The sequence below is a fragment of the Oncorhynchus keta genome, chromosome 23 (genome assembly GCF_023373465.1).
Source record: "Oncorhynchus keta strain PuntledgeMale-10-30-2019 chromosome 23, Oket_V2, whole genome shotgun sequence".
NCBI classification, from domain to species: Eukaryota; Metazoa; Chordata; class Actinopteri; order Salmoniformes; family Salmonidae; genus Oncorhynchus; species Oncorhynchus keta.
The window spans coordinates 24,036,356-24,057,948 of NC_068443.1; the positions used below are offsets into that span (position 1 = coordinate 24,036,356).

Sequence of the window (21,593 nt, forward strand, 5' to 3'; positions counted from 1 at the left end):
TGTAGACTTCAACCCCACCAAACACCTTTGGGATGAATTGGAAACACTGACTGTGAGCCAGGCCTAATCACCCAACATCAGTGCCTGACCTCACTAATGATCTTGTGGCTGAATGGAAGCAAGTCCCCCCAGCAATGTTCTAACATCTAGTGGAAAGCCTTCCCAGAAGAGTGGAGGATGTTATAGCAGCAAAGGGAGGACCAACTACATATGAATGTCCATGATTTTGGAATGAGACGAGCAGGTGTTCAAATACACTTCATGATCAAAAGTATCTTAAAAATACATGGTCTACTCACATGGGGTGGCAAGTAGCTTAAGTCGCTCTGGATAAGAGCGTCTGCTAAATGACTTAAATGTAAATGTAAATGTGGTTACAGCGTTGGACTAGTAACTGAAAGGTTGAAAGATCGAATCCCCGAGCTGATAAGGTACAAATCTGTCGTTTGCCCCTGAACAAGGCAGTTACCCCACTGTTTCTAGGCTGTCTTTGAAAATACACATTTGTTCTTAACTGACCTAGTTAAATAAAAGTGTATATATATATGTATATACACTGTACTACCTAATAAGTCCACCTGTGAGGCAGTAGATTCCACATTATCCCAATGTAAACCACTGGTCCTAGGGGGACACCTTGTGGAGATCAACACCACTGCATGCGGGAGTTTTGCAAGAGAGGAATTCCTGAACAATATTCCTGAGCAAAAAAACTCACACCAGTGCTGTTGCTGTTGATGACCTCATACCGGTAGATCATATTATGTACTTGCACTTTATCGAGATTTGATGTATACTTTTTTTCTGATTTATATCCCCTCGAGGGGAGTTTCAAACTGGAGGACAGATATGGGAGAAAGATATTAGCCTAAAGTGAATGCCTACCGCGAATGGCGCCTCATGTTTTCCTGGACTGCTGACTATACTTACATAACAAGCCATGAATAATGATAGATGCCTCTAGTGACCAAAAGGCCGTGTACCGTGGGCAGAGCCATTGAGCTTCAATGGTAATTTCCAAGCTGTCACATACGCTTTAACCGCACAGACATAAAGTTGAGTCCTCTATCTATCTCAATGTAACAATTTTATCATCATGACTCACAGGCAGACGGATTCTCATGCCTTGTTCAAAACAACTGGAAACTCTCAAATCGTCGACTTCCGTCTTCAGTGCATTCAAGACAACTTTTAACTTGGGGGAAAAAAACAAGCTCCGACTGCGAACAAATCATTTGAACGGTAGATCCAACTCGGAATTCCAAGTCAGAAACTCTGGCATCTTTCTAGAGCTCTGACGCACTAAGTCGCATGTTGGAGGATTCCGAGTTCCGAGTAGTTTTGAACGCGGCACTAGTCTCAGCGCTCAGCATTATGATCATTATTTTCTACAGGCAAGTCTCTGACGCGTGTGTGCTGTGAGATGAGCAACAAGGAAATAGCTGTGTAAACGAAACAGTAATATCAAGGCAAGGGGCTCGGACTGTGTTGGTTCTCAGGAGCAACTGACCATATGAAACTTCCCATGGAGCCAACAAATCTACAGGTATAGAGTAACTGACAATTTATGTGATTAGCTTGGTAGGCTGATGTACGTTTTATTGTAAATGATTAATACATGTTTATGGGCCTATGGGTTTGATTCCACTTGTCAGAATGAAACGGTCAAGCTGTCTTGGGGATAGCGCCAGCATAGAACTCTAGTCAGGCAAATGTCGCTTGTGTTCGTGCTGTTGTCACTTTTGATCAGCTGATCAACTTGTTTATAGAGTAATAGAGCACAATACGTTATAAATAGGTCTAAATGAAAAACATGCAAACATGTAAAAGCCATTGTCAGCTACTTAATGAAATAGTGTTTAACTTTCACATAGCTAAGATAAATTCCATAGTGGCTTGTGATGCTGATGCTCCATCCCATGTATTCTATTATCTAATCAGAGCATAAGAATTGTGTGAGTCTGTCTCATTCAAATGAAGCAAGGTAGACATTATAGGAAAATATGTAATGAACAATGAAATGATGTTGTGACTGAGTGCAGCAGTTCCCAACTCATCCCTCTTTTCCACCCAACTCATCCCTCTTTCCTTCTCTTTTCTACCTTACTCATCCCTATATCCCACTCTTTTCTGCCCAACTCATCCCTCTCGTCAGAAAGCTATCGCTGTAGCACAGAAAGCCTCCCAAGAGGACCAGGCTGGGAACTACCAGGAGGCTATCAAATCTTACCAACATGCTGTCAAGTACTTCCTGCACATTGTAAAATGTATGTAACCATGACTCCTGAGGAAATGTCATACAGACATGATGATAGTCTAGTCTCTGTTGTCTGTGAATATTACATTTTAACAGATGCTCTTATGTCAATGCATGCTGATTAAGGAAATGCATATCATTTAGCCTACAGCTCGTACTTGCATGCAGCAGCAACCGGTAGCCTAGCGGTGAACAGCACAATCCCCAACTTGAATAGGTGAAAAATCTGTCACTGTTCCCTTGAGCAAGGCACCCAACCCCAATTGCCCATGCAGGTCACCCTGAATAAGAGCATCTGCTAAATGACAAAAAATATACTATTTAGGCCTAGGCCTACTGATAAATTGTAGTCGAATTTAGGTAATGGGCACTTTCTGGTACCCAGGGAGCCAGTGACAAACAAGGAGTCAATACAATTAACTGATATACAAAATTGTGTAAAGATGCTTTTGTTTTATGAATCACAAGTTAAACAAAATAGTTTTGTAAAAGGCTAATGTTTATTACAGTCTTGACAGACAGGCCACAAAAAAAGGAATTTCACTACAGAAATCAAAATCAGGGTTTGGCCTTAGGCAGCAGCCTACTGTGAAACAAAGGGGGCTTACAGTTTACCCATAGATATAGGCCTACTCTCCCCTTCTTCTACACCTATTAGGTATATTGTCACCACCTACTACCAAAGATGGTGGATAATTGAAGATCGTTCACTCAGGCCATTGAATAAAAATGTCCAGTCTGCTTATTGGGTGACTCTCCCATAGACAACAGCTGGCTCTGATCTGCTTAGTGTATTGACTTTGACCCACAACAAATTAGGGAGTGGGATATCTCACTTCCATCTCTGCTACTACTCTAGCCTTGAGTTTACAGGCTACTGGTATTTCCTTGTGGTTCAGTTTGTAAAGCATGACACCAGGGTTGTGGGTTTGATTGCCACTGGAGAACTAGTAAGAAAAATGTAAGTTGTTCTGGATAAGAGCATGTGATAAAATGTAAAATACCTGGGCAAAACCATTGCCTAAACACAAAGTGTTAACCATCTCTTCCAACTTCTCTCCCTCTCAGGTCAACCACAGGGTAAAGAGGGCAACCAGAAGATCAGGGACAAGTGCAAACTGTACCTGGACAGAGTGGAAGAACTACAGGAGTATCTAGAAAAGAAAGAGGTTATTAGACGGTTAAACATTTTATAAATAATGTAGTCTAACAAGTAGGTCCAATGTTATGCCTGCTACATATATTTATCATGAATCTGACCGGCAACTCTGTGGTAAGGATAAAGCTAATAGAAGATGTGCATATCCTTCACATGTCAACATGAATCATCCTTATTTGACATGTTATCCCTCTACAATACAAGGTTGGATCCCAACCAACAATAAACCCCACTGAAGAAGAATACAAGGTGAGTGAAAATATACTGATAACTAACCGCTTTTGTATATGAATGTCTTAAAGAGCAACTGCCCCTAACAACTTCTCATTTAGAAAACAGCCTATGCAGCATCGATATGTGTCAAACATTTAGTCTACTGACAAAATTTACTAAAAATAATTTTGGTTATAAAGTCAGTGTTGAGTTTTGTGAGACTTGTGGTAAATGAAGGTTGGGTTTGTTTCAATCCTGGCTGGAAGCACACAATTAATAATCAATTCAGAGTACAGCTTCACTTGACAATCTTAATGCCTGTGGTAAAATTTGGTTTGACTTTGGATATCCCTATGGGGCTAGTTAGGGACCATCGGTCCCTAAATGACACAATGACCATGGGACAACCTCAAACCAACTATAAATTGTAGAAATGCATATACAAATATTGAAATTATTTAATGAGAACTAAAAGGTGTGCAACATAAATATTGCCTCCTTTACATTGTGTAATTTATTGGTAGTCGCTAACTAGCTCCTCAGATAGGCTATCAAAAGTCACCAATTTTGCCTGGGGTGCACACCAGCCAGCTGAAGCTAATTTGACAAATAATTTGTGTAACTCTTCCCACCTGTGAACACACACAAGAGACACCCACATCAAACCACACCCCCAAACCAACTCACCTTTGATGATCGAAAGCAAAGCCAAATCAGAAAGTGCAGTCGCCCTTTTATTTATTTTTATTTAACCAGGTAGGCTAGTTGAGAACAAGTTCTCATTTACAACTGTGACCTGGCCAAGATAAAGCATAGCAGTGTGAACAGACAACAACACAGTTACACATGGAGTAAACAATTAACAAGTCAATAACACAGTAGAAAAAAAGAAAAAAAAGAGAGTCTATATACATTGTGTGTAAAAGGCATGAGGAGGTAGGCAAATAATTACAATTTTGCAGATTAACACTGGAGTGATAAATGATCAGATGGTCATGTAGAGATACTGGTGTGCAAAAGAGCAGAAAAGTAAATAAATATAAACAGTATGGGGATGAGGTAGGTAAATTGGGTGGGCTATTTACCGATAGACTATGTACAGCTGCAGCGATCGGTTAGCTGCTCAGATAGCAGATGTTTGAAGTTGGTGAGGGAGATACAAGTCTCCAATATAAGGGGTTGTCACTGGTTATATCTTAAGAAACCATGAAAACAAAAATTAGCTTTTTGGTCTTAATTTAGGGTTAGGTATAAGATTATCAGCGTGGTTATGGTTAGGTTTATAATCAGATGTTAAAAGAGAAATGTTAGAAATTAAAATTGTTTCAACTTTTTTTTTCTTTCAGAAAAAGTGTAGTATCGTCAGCCAGCTGGCTTAAAATAATTTCTTTACCAGCTATGGAAATACCTTGTACAGGACCATTATTTAAAGAATGTAAGAATTTGGGTGATTAATAAAAACAGATACGGAGAGATAGGACAACCTTGCCTAATTCCTCTCTTTAACTCAAATCTAGGCGAGGTGCCAGAATGTATGCACACATGACTGTAAGTCGCTTTGGATAAAAGCATCTGCTAAATGGCATATATATATATATAACCATTTGTATAGAGAGTCTTAATAGCCTTACAGAAAAAATCCCCAAAACAAATTTCTCAAGAGAGTGGAAGAGGAACTAATGCTCTACTGTGTCAAATGCTTTATTTAAAATAATAATAAACTCAGCAAAAAAATAAACTGTCTTTCAAAGATTATTTGTAAATATCAAAATAACTTCACAGATCTTAACTGTAAAGGGTTCAAACACTGTTTCCCATGCTTGTTCAATGAATCATAAACAATTAATGAACATGCACCTGGGGAACGGTCATTAAGACACTAACAGCTTACAGATGGTAGGCAATTAAAGTTACAGTTATGAAAACTTAGGACACTGAAGAAGCCTTTCTACTGACTCTGAAAAACACCAAAAGAAAGATGCCCAGGGTCCCTGCTCATCTGCGTGAACGTGCCTTAGGCATGCTGCAAGGAGGCATGAGAACTACAGATGTAGCCAGGGCAATAAATTGCCATGTCTGTACTGTGACACGCCTAAGACAGCGCTGCAGGGAGACAGTACGGACAGCTGATCGTCCTCTCTGTGGCAGACCACGTGTAACATCGGTACATCCGAACATCACACCTGCGGGACAGTTAAAGGATGGCAACAACAACTGCCTGAGTTACACCAGGAACGCACAATCCTTCCATCAGTGCTCAGACTGTCCGCAATAGGCTGAGAGAGGCGGGACTGAGGGCTTGTAGGCCTGTTGTTAGACAGGTCCTCACCAGACATCACCGTCAACAACGTCGCCTATGGGCACAAACCCACCGTTGCTGGACCAGACAGGACTGGCAAAAAGTGCTCTTCACTGACGAGTCGCGGTTTTGTCTCACCAGGGGTGATGGTCGGATTCGCATTTATCATCAAAGGAATGAGTGTTACACCGAGGCCTGTACTCCGGAGCGGGATCGAGGTGGAGGGTCCGTCATGGTCTAGGGCGGTGTGTCACAGCATCTTCGGACTGAGCTTGTTGAAATTGCAGGCAATCTCAACGCTGTGCGTTACAGGGAAGACATCCTCCTCCATGTGGTACCCTTCCTGCAGACTCATCCTGACATGACCCTCCAGCATGACAATGCCACCAGCCATACTGCTCGTTCTGTGCGTCATTTCCTGCAAGACAGGAATGTCAGTGTTCTGCATTGGCCAGCGAAGAGCCCAGATCTCAAACCCATTGAGCACGTCTGGGACCTGTTGGATTGGAGGGTGAGGGCTAGGGCCATTCCCCACCAGAAATGTCCAGTAACTTGTAGGTGCCTTGGTGGAAGAGTGGGGTAACATCTCACAGCAAGAACTGGCAAATCTGGTGCAGTCCATGAGGAGGAGATGCACTGCAGTACTTAATGCAACTGGTGGCCACACCAGATACTGATTGTTACTTTTTTTTTCCCCCCTTTGTTCAGGGACACATTATTCAATTTCTGTTAGTCACATGTCTGTGGATCTTGTTCAATGTATGTCTCATTTGTTGAATCTTATGTTCATACAAATATTTACACATGTTAAGTTTGCTGAAAATAAATGCAGTTGACAGTGAGAGGACGTTTCTTTTTTCGCTGAGTTTATGAACATATCCTTGGTTATTAGTTCTGAGTACTCAAGTATGTCTAATACTAGTCAGATATTTTTAGAAATATGTCTGTTCCTCAAAGCCATACTGTGTTTCATCAATGATTGCATCCATGACTTCTTCAATTATTTTTTCAAGTAGTAAGGCTAATGTCTTATAGTCACTATTAAGAAGACAAATTGGACGCCAGTTAACAATGAACTGAACGCACCTCTGACGACCAGTTACGTAATTTCGTGTTCACGTGAGAGTTCTACGGAAATCAACCACACATCTCATAATGTGTCTCACTGGGATAGCCACAAAGTCAAAAAAATGTCTATATCCTGAAAACAAAATGTAGGGTAAAGCATTTACTGTTAGATTTAAAATAATAATGTAATAAAATAGATTGTATAAATGGGCGGGGTTTATGACTGTGGCGACTCCGAGTGCGTATTTTTTTTAAGCTTCAGTGTTATTCAACGACCTGAAAAAGGAAAACAATCCAGTTGATTTTAAATTAAATAGCGACTGTTGGGCTGTAGTTTTAATTATTAACAAATATAAGGCCTGTTTTGGCGCTTATTATATTTGAAACTATTTTATTGACAAGTAATTAGCCGTTATGGCTGCCAACAACAATTTACAGGTAAGTTGGGAAAGCTGCCTACTATTGTAGCTAGTTAGCAACACACACAGTTTAGCTTTAACTAACGTTTGTTCGTGATTCGTTTTTGGTTATCTTGTTAACTAGGTAATCAAATGACCAACTTGCCATTATACCAGTGTTGATGTGCGCTAGCTAGCTTTAGCTATCTGGCTACGGTGAAGTTGTTAACGTGTTAGGTAACGTTAGCTAGCTAGCTGAGTAACGTTAGTTCTTTTGTTACTGCGAGTTTACCGATTTGAGGACAGAGCAGCAACTAACGTTAACGTTAGTCACTAGAATTCGTTGAAGCCTGTTTAACTAGCTAACTTTAACATTAACTGGTACCTGAAACTTGATTGCATGCACGTTTCCTAGAAGCTAGTTACAGTAGCAAGGTTGACATGTTCATGTTGGTGTAAATGTGTACAATAATTGTCCCCTTGCCTTGTGTTCTCGATGACTAGCGCGCCCCCAGCAAGGCCAAGACAACCTGACATTTCAATAAACTAGTACCATGATAATGTAATTGACTAGTTTGACTGTTAAGCAAATGAACAATGTTTTGATTCGTTTCTAGCTTGTTAGCTAGCTAATGCTAAGTTAGCTGGCTAGCCAGTTAGCTGACGACGTCTTCATTTTAGATAATTAGTATTCATTATTACAGGAAAATAAACTCACATGAAACAAGCGTTAATGGCGAACTAATGACAGAAAATAGATTACCCTTGTGAGTGTGAATATATATATATATATATAAATGCAGGGCATTCCCCGGAGGATTTTAAAATTTGGGACACTGTCTCGTTGGCCTAACGTTATATCCTAATTTGACTTTGGTGCAGGTCATGTTGTTCTTCACATTACCGTCACTGGTAAACACTATTTCAAATCAAATCGATGTTTGTCACATGAACAGGATACAGAAGGTGTACCCGTACAGTGAAATGGTTACTTGCATAGTGGAGTCTTGTTTACACGGTTATCTAGCTAGCTAAGCAATGAACCATAATCCCAACTCATTACGTTACTACCCTGAATGAATCTGCTGGCAGCTAATATTAACACACTAGGTTCAATGTTAGCCAACATTAGGTTATAACTAGCAATGCAGATGGCTCTGAAATACAATTTTACTATACAGATCATACATGTGGTCTTAGTTAGGGAGCCAGCTATCTAACAGTACGCTTTAACTTGAAAAGGGAACTGATTTCTGACAAAATTAGACATTTAGAATATCTGAAAAAAATAGCTAGCTAGACTGTCTTACACGAATACATGGATGAATGCTTCTCCCTCTGTCACGGATGCCATGGTGGCCCTTAGTTTGAAGATAAAATCCGGGGACAGGTGTTTTATACAACAGCCTTTTGTGTGTTCTCTTTTCGACTCCCTCTTCATATTTTCAATCAAACGCCAGAATCTTCTCCATCTAATCCTTAGCTATCATACTCTGCTTCCATCGGACATTCCATTGATTTCAAAACTTGATCCTCCAGAAAGTGAATAGCATCTTTAAGAAAAAACATGTTATAAAGGATTACCTACGCATACTGAGCAGCTCATTTTATAGACAAACTTGCTACATGGCAGACCAATCCGAACTCATCTCTCGCCATATCCAGCCCAACCATTATCACAGCTAATCATGGCTAGCAGGAAAGTTCCTGTCTTGTTCTGTGGCTAAACCAACTAGGCTTGTCATTTAACAATTGTTGTATTTACAGATGGCATACAAGTTTGTTATTAAGGCACATGAATATCGTTCCAGATGGCATTTCTGCCAAACTCATTTTAATTTAAAAAAAAGTTTACATTCAAATGCCTCTCCTGTGAAGTAGTGACATGTGACATATACCTAGTTTCCTGATAATATGTGCATGTATACATGTGTGTTTGCCTCATGCAGCGCAACACATTTCCTTCCCATAAGGTTGATCAGGCTGTTGATTGTGGTCTGTTGAATGCTGTCCCACTCCTTCAATGTGTGTTTGAAGTGTCTTGATATTTTCTGGATACACACTGTCGATCCAGGGCATCCCAAACATGCTCAATGGGTGACATCAATCAAATGTATTTATAAATCACTTCTTACATCAGCTGATGTCACAAAGTACTGTACAGAAACCCAGCCTAAAACCCCAAACAACAAGCAATGCAGGTGTAGAAGCATGGCGGCTAGGGAAAAATTCCATAGAAAGGCCAGAACCTAGGAAGAAACCTAGAGAACATACTTAAATTCACACAGGGGACTGGATAAGACCGGAGAAATACTCCCGATATAACAGACTGACCCTAGCCCCCTGACACAAACTACTGCAGCATAAATACTGGAGGCTGGAACAGGAGGGGTCGGGAGACACTGTGGCCCCGTCCGACGATATCTCCGGACAGGTCCAAACAAGCAGGATATAACCCCACCCACTTTGGCAAAGCACAGCCCCCACACCACTAGAAGGATATCTTCAACCACCAACTTACCATCCTGAGACGAGGCCCGAGTATAGCCCACAAAGATCTCTGCCACGGCACAACCCAAGGGGGGGGGCTACGTTAGAGACCACGTCAGAGACACAAGCCACTCAAGTTACGCACCCATCCTAGGGACTAAGCGAGTGACTCAGCCCCTGTAATAGGGTTAGAGGCAGAGAATTCCAGGGGGGAGAGGGGGGAACCAGCCAGGTAGAGACAGCAAGGGCAGTTTGTTGCTCCAGTGCCTTTCCATTCACCTTCAAACTCCTGGGCCAGACTACACTCAATCATAGGACCTACTGAAGAGATAAGTATTCAATAAAGACTCAAAGGTTGAGACCGAGTCTGCGTCTCTCACATAGATAGGCAGACCATTCCATAAAAATTGAGCTCTATCGGAGAAAGCACTGCCTCCAGCTGCTTGCTTAGAAATTCTAGGGACAGTAAAGAAGCCTGCGTCTTGTGACCGTAGCGTATGTGTAGGTATGTACATCAGGACCAAATTGGAAAGATGGGTAGGAGCAAGCCCATGTAAGGCTTTGTAGGTTAGCAGTAAAACCTTGAAATCAGCCCTTGACTTAACATATTCGCATGTCTAAGTATATAGGCCATGGAAGACCTGGGACATTTTCAGCTTCCATGAATTGTGTACAGATTCTTGCGACATGGGGCTGTGCATTAAATGCTGAAACATGAGGTGATGGCGGTGGATGAATGGCACGACTATGGGCCTCAGGATCGCGTCACAGTATCTCTGTGTGTTCAAATTGCCATTGATAAAATGCAATTGTGTTTGTTGTCCGTAGCTTAGGCTTGCCCATACCATAACCACACCACCAGTGGGGCATTCTGTTAACCATGTTGACATCAGCAAACTGCTCTCTCACATGACGCCATTCATGTGGTCTGCGGTTGTGAAGTGGGTTGGGCTTACTGCCAAATTCTCTAAAATGATGTTGGAGGCAGCTTATGTTAGAGAAATTAACATTACATTTTCCGGCAACCGCTCTGGTGGACATTCTAGCAGTCAATGTGTTAATTTCACCCTCCCTCAACCCACACAACACAATGCCATGTCTCAAGTTATCTTGGCAAAAGAGAAATGCTCACTAACAGGGACGTAAACTAATTTGTGCACAAAATTTGAGAAGCTTTCTGTGCATATGGAACATTTCTAAGATTTTATTTTAGCTCATGAAACATGGGACCAACGCTTTACATGTTGCGCAGCCATGAAAACCCAGATCACCATGTGCAATGCCAAGTGTCGGCTGGAGTGGTGTAAAGCTTGTCGCCATTGACAGCAGTGGAAACGCGTTCTCTTGAGTGATGAATCAAGCTTCACCATCTGGCAGTCCGACGGATTAATCTGGGTTTGGCGGATGCCAGGAGAACACTACCTGCCCCAATGCGCAGTGCCAAATGTAAAGTTTGGTGGCGGAATATTGGTCTGTGGCTGGAATTATCTTAACGCTACAGCATACAATGATATTCTAGATGATTCTGTGCTGTACAGAGCCCTGCCCTCAAACCCATCAAACACCTTTGGGATGAATTGGAGCGCCGACTGTGAGCCAGGCCTAATCGCCCAACATTAGTGCTTGACCTCACTAATGCTCGTGGCTGAATGGAAGCAAGTCTCCACAGCAATGTTCAAACATCTAGTGGAGGCTGTTATAGCATCAAAGGGGTGGACCAACTCCATATTAATGATGCTTGACGAGCAGGTGTCCACATTTGATCATGTAGTGTAAATGCAGAATAATTCGAAAGGCTCTGAGACCAGGTTGAAAGGAGGAGTTCCTGGCTGATTCATGTCATTGAAGATGCATTTTGTGATGATATTGGTCTATCACCTTTGACAAGCCCCTTTTTATTAGAGCTCTGATTGATAACCACTCTTTAGGGATGGTGAAAGCCAGCAGCAGATGTGACAGGCCTTTAAATCAAATCAAATTGTATTGGGCACATACACATGGTTAGCAGATGTTAATGCGAGTTTAGTGAAATGATTGTGCTTCTAGTTCCGACCATGCAGTATTAACTAGTAATCTAACAACTACCTTATACACACACATTGTAAGGGGATGGAATAAGAATATGTCCATAAAAATATATGGATGCGCGATGGCTGAGCTGCATAGGCTGCATAGGCAGGATGCAGTAGTGATACATTTATTACATCCAATTTTATTATTAAAGTGGCTAGAGATTTTAGTCAGTATGTTGGCAGCAGCCACTCAATATTAGTGATGGCTGTTTAACAGTCTGATGGCCTTGAGATAGAAGCTGTTTTTCAGTCTATCGATCCCAGCTTTGATGTACAGTACATTCCTCTGAATACTAAGTGTTTTCTGTGTTATGTTACTTGTATTATATTAAATGCTAGCACCAAATTCATAGAAAGAAGATTACAATTGCATTAAATTCATGACATGTCCCTAGTGAAAGTCCCATAGCTTTGAAGAGTCAATTAATTCTGATTAGCAAAATCAAACTTCCTGCAGCTAATCCTCTTTCAATTTGTTGCTTTCCTTATGTATTTGCTTTTTAATAACTTTCTCGTTTCTGTTTTTCAGAAAGCCATAGATCTGGCCAGCAAGGCAGCCCAGGAGGATAAAGCTCAGAACTACGACGAGGCCCTGCGTCTATACCAACACGCTGTTCAGTACTTCCTACACGTAGTAAAATGTACGCTTCAAGACCATGAGATATTTGCATGCTGCTCTTTCATCTTGTCAGCAGAATGCATTTTTCCATTTCACACAGTCCAGGGGGATTACTGTAATTGTGATTATTTTCTAAATAAAAACAGATACTTTAGACCGAATTTAATACAATCCTTGCATTCCTCTCCTTCCAGATGAAGCCCAGGGTGACAAAGCCAAACAGAGCATCAGGGCCAAGTGTGCTGAGTACCTTGACAGAGCAGAGAAGCTCAAAGATTATCTGAAGAAGAAAGAGAAGGCTCCACCCGCCAAGCCTGTGAAGGAGTCCCAAGCTGACGACAAGGGGTGTGTGTGTGTGCGCGCAGTCTTTGCTCATGCAATGAGGCTTGGCTGTGTGTGTGTGTGTGGGGGGAGGGGGGGGGTTGTTATTGGAATGTGATGAGTCAATTAGTTGGATCAAAAACATCTTGTGGTTCTGTGTACACTTGTGCTCTTCAGCATAATTGAGATGGATTATTATTGTGCAGAAATGAGAGCGATGAAGGAGATGACCCAGAGAAAAAGAAGTTCCAAAACCAACTTTCAGGTTAGTTGTATCACTGACATACTGTGTGAAAGTTTTACTTTTGAATTGCATTACAGTGCTCTGTCACAATTTTATAGGAGGTTATTTGGCTCAGTTTCACTTGACTTTTAAATCACCCAGGTTGAGGTGTCTAATAAATCCGTTTATTATTAGGTTTTCACATGAATGTATCTGAATATTTTCCTTTACTGTAAAATTATTTGTATGTTCCCTTCATACTGGAATTTTTTTTTTTAGGCGCCATCGTTATGGAAAAGCCAAACATCAAGTGGAATGATGTTGCCGGTTTAGAGGGAGCCAAAGAGGCACTGAAAGAAGCTGTTATTTTGCCAATTAAATTCCCACATCTTTTCACAGGTAATGCATTCTTACTGCCTCAGATCTCCAGAGAATTAATGATGATGTAATATCAGAATGTATGAGAAACATGCTGAAACTTCCACTATTGGCTAATTTGTTGGGCCTTTGGAACCTACTGAAAATGAGTCTATCCAACAACATTGTATAGAATTAATTGATTATTACCGTTCAGTCGTTTGAAAATGAGAAGCTTCGCCTATTTCTTCCCCACTGTTATTCACGACCACTCCCAAAGACATGTGTCTGTCTGTCAGGTAAAAGAACGCCATGGAGGGGGATCCTGCTCTTTGGTCCTCCTGGTACAGGAAAGTCCTACCTGGCTAAAGCTGTGGCCACAGAGGCCAACAACTCCACCTTTTTCTCTATCTCCTCCTCTGACCTGGTGTCCAAGTGGCTGGGAGAGAGTGAAAAGTGAGATTTTACTCTTAATCCAGGGAAACATTGGTGATTATTTGTAGATGTAAATCCAATTATGCTGTTTTAATGGTTGTAAATTAGGCCTAGATTAAGCCTAGTCCCAGACTAAAAAGCAAACTCCAAAGAGATTATATTCCCCATTCTGGGAAAAAGCATTTTTAGTCCTGGATGTAAATTTAATCTGTGTGTGGGACACCAGCTCCATGTGTCTATTGGGGAAAATAATATGACCAGCTTTATGTTTCTTTGAGCCTCCTTTCTCCTCTCCAGGTTAGTAAAGAACTTGTTCACTCTTGCACGGGAGCACAAACCCTCCATCATCTTCATAGATGAGATAGACTCACTGTGCGGCTCCAGGAGTGAGAACGAGAGTGAGGCAGCTCGCCGCATCAAGACAGAGTTTCTGGTTCAGATGCAGGGTGAGAGCGACAGAGAACAATTTACATGCATACATGCATACATACATACATACATACATACATACATACATACATACACTTATTCTAAAATTGATGAAATGTTTTTTCCCCTCAATCTACACACAATGCTCCATAATGTTAAAGCAAAAACAGGTTTTTATTTAAAAAAAATGGAAAATGGAAATGTCACATTTACATAAGTATTCAGACCCTTTAACTCAGTACTTTGTTTATGCACCTTTGGCAGCCATGACACCATTGAGTCTTCTTTGGTATGACGCTATAAGCTTGGCACACCTGTATTTGGGGAGTTTCTCCCATTCTTCTCTGCAGATCCTCCTGTCATAGCAAAGGATCTGAATACTTATGTAATTAAGGTAATTGTTTATTTTAAACATTTGCTTACATTTCTAAACCTGTTTTCGCTTCGCCATTATGGGGTATTGTGTGTAGATTGCTGAGGATTTTTTATTTATTTTTAATCAATTTTTGGAGTAAGGCGGTAATGTCACAATGTGGAAAAAGTGAAGGTGTCTGAATAATTTTCGAAGGCATTGTGCACACACACAAACACACAACCAGTCAAAAGTTTGGACACCTACTCATTCATGTTTTTAAAAAATAATAATAATTTAAATGTAAACTATTTTCTACATTGTCGAGTAACAGTGAGGACATCAAAACTACGAAATGGCACATATGGAATCGTTTAGTAACCAAAAAAGTTTTTAAACAAATTAAATTATATTTTTGATTCTTCAAAGTAGCCACCCCTTGCCTTGATGACAGCTTTGCGCACTCTTGGCATTCTCTCAACCAGCTTTGTGAGGAATGCTTTTCCATCAATCTTGAAGGAGTTCCCACATATGCTGAGCACTTGTTGGCTGCTTTTCCTTCACTCTGCAGTCCAACTCATCCTAAACCATCTCAATTTGGTTGAAGTCTGGTGATTGTGGAGGCCAGGTCATCTGATGCAGAACTCCACCACTCTCCTTCTTGGTCAAATAGCCCTTACACAGCCTGGAGGTGTATTGGGTCATTGTCCTGTTGAAAAACAAATGATAGTTCCACTAAGCACAAACCAGATGGAATGACATATCGCTGCAGAATGCTGTGGTAGCCATGCTGGTCAAGTGTGCCTTGAATTCTAAATAAATCACAGATGTTGTCACCACCATCACACCTCCTCATCCACGCTTCACGGTGGGAACCACACACGTGGAGATCATCCTTTCACCTATTCTGCGTCTCACTAAGACATGGCGGTTGGAACCTAAAATGTCAAATTTGGACTCATCAGACCAAAGGACAGATTTCCACCGGTCTAATGTCCATTGCTTGTGTGTCTTGGCCCAAGCAAGTCTCTTCTTATTGTCCTTTTTTGTAGTGGTTTCTTTGCAGCAATTTGACCATGAAGGCCTGAGTCATGCAGTATCCTCTGAACTGTTGATGTGTATTTTACTTGAATTCTGAAGTATTTATTTGGGATGTAATTTGAGGCTGGTAACTCTAATGAACTTATCCTCTGCAGCAGAGGTAACTCTGGGTCTTCCTTTCCTGTGGAGAGACAGTTTCATCACAGCGCTTGATGGGTTTTGCGACTGCACTTGAAGAAACTTTCATAGTTCTTCATTTTCCGTATTGACTGACCTTTATGTGTTAAAGTATTGATGGCCTGTCATTTCTCTTTGCTTATTTGAGCTGTTCTTGCCATAGTATGGACTTGGTCTTTTACCAAATAGGGCTATCTTCTTCTGTATACCACCCCTACCTTGTCACAACACAACTGATTGACTCAAACACATTAAGAAGTGTTTAAATGTTTAAGAAGGCACACCTGTTAATTGAAATGAAGCTTGTTTAGAGAATGCCAAGAGTGTGCAAAGCTGTCAAGGCAAATGGTGGCTACTTTGAGATCTCAAATTGGGTTACTACATGATTCAATGTGTTTATTTAATTGTTTTGATGTCTTCACTATTATTCTGCTGTCTAGAAAATAGTAAAATCAAGAAAAACCCTTGAATGAGTAGGTGTATCCAAACTTGTGTGTGTATGTAGATTATAGTGGACTGTATTGGTGTTTTGGTCATATTAAGTTAAACTGGTTTTGAAATGTTAATAAGATATTCTTCCTCAGGAGTGGGGAATGACAACGATGGGGTACTGGTATTAGGGGCCACCAACATCCCTTGGACATTGGACTCTGCCATCAGAAGACGGTAATGACACATTCTTACTGGCTTAGCCTACCTTCTCAACTGTGTACCAAATAACTTGTTCTTTATGGTTGACTGTGACACAACAGCCTTACAAATGTATGGTAAGATGTACCACCCTGCTTTAACTCGTTTGGGTAATAATAATGTGAAATCTCTGAAGTTAGAATACTGTGACTCAGCAGCACTGCTTCTTATCTTTGTGTTGCTGCTCAGATCTACCCTGTATGGGATGTAAATGTATTCTTCTTTCTGTAGAGTATGTGATTTCCTTGTGATTTTAATACATTTTTCCACACCTATGAGGTTGGAATAATATTGTGAACATTATGATTAAGGACCTTTTAGTGTAAGAGCTGTTTGAAAAGACTGCCTGAAATATCAGCCTGTTTTGGTAGGATGGAGTTTTGTCCTGCCTGGTGACATCACCAGTCGGTAAATCGTTGATAGACCAATACAATAAAAGGAGATACAAACTACCCACCAATAACAGCTAGTTTTCAGTTTTCCACCTCCCCACTAGGGTTGTTGCTCTGACCACATTACCGGCAGTCATGACCACAGTAAAATTCTATGTGACATTTGAGTCATGGTAATCTCCTTTTATGCACTCTGGAGATAGTACCCAACTCGCTAATGGCCTAGTACTCAGGGCTCTATTGTCCCTCTAACCACTCTGACATCAATGCAAAGGAAATCGAAAATCACATTAAGCACTTGTATGTGCTTTTAAAACTCACCTTGCTGTGATTGATAATTTGAAAAAAAGTTCAACAACGGGTTGAAACGAAGTGGAGAATATGGTCGTTGTGGATATTGTTTCAAAGCCTAACGCAACGAAATGGACAGTGCTTTCTAAGGTGATGATTCATTCAAAACACCCATATGCATGTTATCTTAAATCTGCATTTTTTTAAAAAGCTATCTTTCATGCATAATTGGTCTTGCCTAAATTAAACAAATTCAGAGTTGGCCAACAATTATGTATTTGATGTTGATCGGTTGGAACTAGAAGCGCAATCATTTCACTATACTCTCATTAACATCTACTAGCCATGTGTCTGTGCCCAATAAAATAGGTATTTTTTATAATAGGACACAGGACCTTTTTAGCTAGAGAATTTATCACCGCCATGCATTTCCATCTCCTCTCCTTCATTCCGTTCTCCAGCGCGCAGAGGGAGGAGCTGTCAACAGTTTAATGAAACATGTTTCTATTGATGTTCATGAACAGATTTCACTTGGTTTCCAAAATTAAGCACTGGGTAGCTGCAGGAACAGAGTTGGAGAGCTCATGGCATACAGAGTTTGGGTGGAATATCACCTGTACCACTGTGAAATAACCGGAGTAACCTACCCAACATGAGTGAAACGAACCAGTGGGAATGTAGCCTCCATTCGCTATTCAAATGCATATAGGTTACATGTCTTTTTTTTTTCTTGCCCTGTTCCTGCCCATTTGATCATTCTAAATCTAAACTCATTTAACATATTGGTAAAGACTAGATTAAATTGAGAATAGTCTGCTGGGTGAAAGTATGATCACTTGATGAGAGAACAGCATGTGCAGCCTGAGGCAAGGAACAGAGCTTCAGCTTTTTTTGCGACTTTCTCATATCCTCAATAGCCTATAGTCTCATCATGCAGCCCAAATATATTGATTTTCGAAGGAATTCTATGGTTTGTGTCATTCACAACTGAAGTTGTCAAGTAACTGTAAATCTAGCGTATAGGGCCTGTTTCAAATTTTCACTTTTACGCTCAACTGAGCCACTTCATATGCACACTCTCGCTCTGGAATCAGAAAAATATCCTTTCTATTTTATTCCGCTAAGTTCTGTTATATTCTTCTCATAGAATGCTGCCTGAGAAAGACTAGTAGTCAAAACGCATTGCAGTTGTGCGTCCTGATGCACTACGCTGGCTGTTCCCATATGCATTATTTTGTAAATATATTCTGTTAGTTGAGTCAAGTTCATTGCAATGTACTGGCCACCTACTCCTTTGGATTCTTCTTACTATGAAATCCTATAATATAAAATAATGGCACTGGACTTATAAGCATATCCTGTCTGCTAAATGAACAAACCTATGGCATGGCGCATAGCCAGGTAACATGCAGCAGGCCAACTCATATTCTGTTCTTCTGAAATCCATTTTCTTCATATCATAATGTTTCTTTAGACCTACCTAAAGTAATGGATTTATTGTGATGGTGTATATTTAACTGATTTATTAGACTTTTTGAAATATAGACGATACCAAGGGCGCACATCAGCAGTTTATATGTGTGGAGGCCCGGACATGCTAAACATGTTTGTTAATTAATGGTCAATTATCGTGTGACCGGCAGTCTTTTCCATGGCAATAACTGACTGACAAAATGTCAGAACCACCAACTGCCCTTCTCTCCACTCAGACCACTCCCAGACAGTCCTAGCAAAATTCTTGCTTGAGAAATTGCTCTTTGCTAATAAGCCATTTTTGTTTATTTTTGACCAATCACAGTAAGGTACTTAGTTGTTACCCAGAAATTATTTGATATTGAGATAACTGCATTGGAACTTTTATCTCAGGTTTGAGAAGAGGATCTACATCCCCTTGCCAGAGGAACACGCCCGCACCTTCATGTTCAAGCTCCACCTAGGCACCACCCCCACCAGCCTCAACGACTCTGACTTTGTCACCCTCGGAAAGAAGACAGACGGGTACTCGGGGGCCGACATCAGCGTCATCGTCAGAGATGCGCTTATGCAGCCCGTCAGGAAAGTTCAATCAGCCACTCACTTCAAACGGGTACGTCGCCATATTGACGACCAGTTAACAACGTCTGTGTATTCTTCAGTGTTAATCTTTATATCAAGCTAGGCCATTGTTCTGTTGAGTTTTGTTATTTTTAACACAATAAATTGCGTTTGTTATTGAAGGTACGAGGGCCATTGAGAGACAACCCCAAAATCCTGGTAGATGACTTTTTGACCCCGTGCTCCCCGGGAGACCCGAACGGCGTCGAGATGACATGGATGGAGGTCCCTGGGGAAAAGCTGTGTGAGCCAGTCGTTTGTATGGTGAGTGCGAAATTATCTGTTTCTCTTTCTCAATGGTAATGTTTTTGGGAAAACAAGACTGTTGAATAACCCTTGATCATGTCTCTCTTTATTCTTTGTAGTCTGACATGCTGAGGTCCCTGTCCAGCACGAAGCCAACTGTCAACGATCATGATTTGGACAAACTGAGAAAATTCACAGATGACTTTGGACAGGAGGGCTAAACGTGGCTTTTTTTTAACCAAAACAAATATTATATCAGTGTTCATTCTCCCCTTCATGCTCTGTTGGCTCATCAGAAGTGTGCCTCATGACTGCTCTACTCATAGAATTACTAGAACCGATTATCCCCATTTAAGTCCATTTCTATGGCTAATGAGCTTGACTATTGGCCACATAAGGGGTTAAACAAAGGTGGATATTTTCTTAGATGCCCCCCATGTCCAAAGAATTACGGATCACTTCACTGCTGCAAGATGTCTGAGGTAGACTTGATTGGTGGATGGAACGCTGCATGGCAATGAAGAACCTTGGTGTTACATAGGCATATGTTCTGTGGAATCTGTTTAGCAGCATCTTGGCCCGAATCCTAACTTGAGAACAATGCTCAACTCAAACATTTGCATATGTCATGCTTTGAAGTCAATGGGAGTTTGATTCGAGTTACTGATACAAGCTTGTTAACCAAATTAAGATGCTGCTTATTGTGCAGAGTGCTTATCTAACTTCCCCAATAAATATCTAAGCTCAGTTTAAGTACCACTTGCCATCAATCAAATTGCACCTCACTTGTCATTGTAAGCACCCATATACTCTACTTATTTTTGTACACAAGAGAACTCAATTTATAGTAGATACTTTATGGAGATGTATGGCTCTTTGGTCTGGAGAGAATGAAACTTACAATGCATGCCATTTGTACTTTCAAAGGCCTAAAAGACATGGGTTTGGGTAGCTGAAGCACTGCAAATGTATGTCGTTCTACATGCACAAGATATTTGTGGGGCTTCGGCTAGGGTTAAAAGAACTACCGACAACAATCGGGGTGGAAACTGCTTTGGGACATATTGTGTATATGTACTTTTTTTTTCTCAAGAAGGCTACTCTGGTTTGTTCATTGTCATTCTGATTAAACTGTCAGGATCACCAAAAGTACTGGACCAGACACCTTATAGACTAGGATTCAGTACTTTTCCCCCTGACCATCCACATTTCCCTGTTACATATTGCTTATCTTCCCAACATGAACTACTGAAAAGCGATGCCTTTATGGAGATCCAGTCACACTGTCTAACAGTGCTGAAGAAACAACGGGGCTGATACTTTTGTGAATGGAATTGTAGAGGTAACCTGAAATTGACGTTTTAGGCACATAACAGTGTCATGTCCTTTTTTGTTATGGCATTGGTGGAATGCAGCTCGCTTGAACTTACAGTACTACATTTTAAGACGTGGCAATGCGCACCATGTGCCTTCTGAAACAAGTTTAGGTAGTAAAGACATATACATTGTTATTTTGTTTGGTTCATTTAAAAACGTGGAAGTTGATATCCAGAGGCACACCTATATTGTGTTTTGTCATCGTTGTATTGAAATGTAATATATTTGCACATTTCATGTGAACTCTTATCTTATAGAGATTGTATTCCGAAGACGACATCTTTCAAAGTGTTGGACATCTTTTGTTTTATCTTTTTAACTCACTATAAAAGTGTAGAGAATGATACCTTATATCAGTGAGTGGAAAAGTCAATGTATATTGTTTTATTTCCCATGCATATGTAAATAAAAGTAATATTGAGAACTTTTGACTTTTTAATTAACAAAGTATTGTCTCATGGTCCAGGTTGAGGATTCAAATTAATCTTTACAAATGCCAATATCCGTCACTGTAAATAAGACTGTGTTCTTAACTGACTTACCTAGTTAAATAAACATATCTAATTTCACAGATCAAGATCTGGCGATGGAGA

General features: G+C 40.6%; 1 protein-coding gene across 2 annotated transcripts; it reads left to right on the top strand.

Moving 5' to 3' along the window:
* Positions 1–1,199: 1,199 nt before the first annotated feature.
* Positions 1,200–21,424, top strand: LOC118402030 (vacuolar protein sorting-associated protein 4B-like). Of its 2 annotated transcripts, XM_035799847.2 has the most exons (14): positions 1,200–1,546; positions 2,156–2,267; positions 3,326–3,426; positions 3,621–3,665; positions 12,486–12,597; positions 12,770–12,920; positions 13,103–13,161; positions 13,399–13,518; positions 13,776–13,932; positions 14,209–14,357; positions 16,495–16,576; positions 19,150–19,369; positions 19,501–19,641; positions 19,743–21,424. In XM_035799847.2, the coding sequence occupies exons 1-14, from the start codon at positions 1,514–1,516 to the stop codon at positions 19,842–19,844; spliced, it is 1,584 nt and encodes a 527-aa protein (XP_035655740.1). In that variant the 5' UTR covers positions 1,200–1,513; the 3' UTR covers positions 19,845–21,424. The 2 variants fall into 2 exon arrangements, with proteins under 2 accessions (XP_035655740.1, XP_035655741.1); XM_035799848.2 differs by lacking the exons at positions 1,200–1,546; positions 2,156–2,267; positions 3,326–3,426; positions 3,621–3,665 and adding an exon at positions 7,107–7,434.
* The last annotated feature ends 169 nt before the right edge of the window (positions 21,425–21,593 follow it).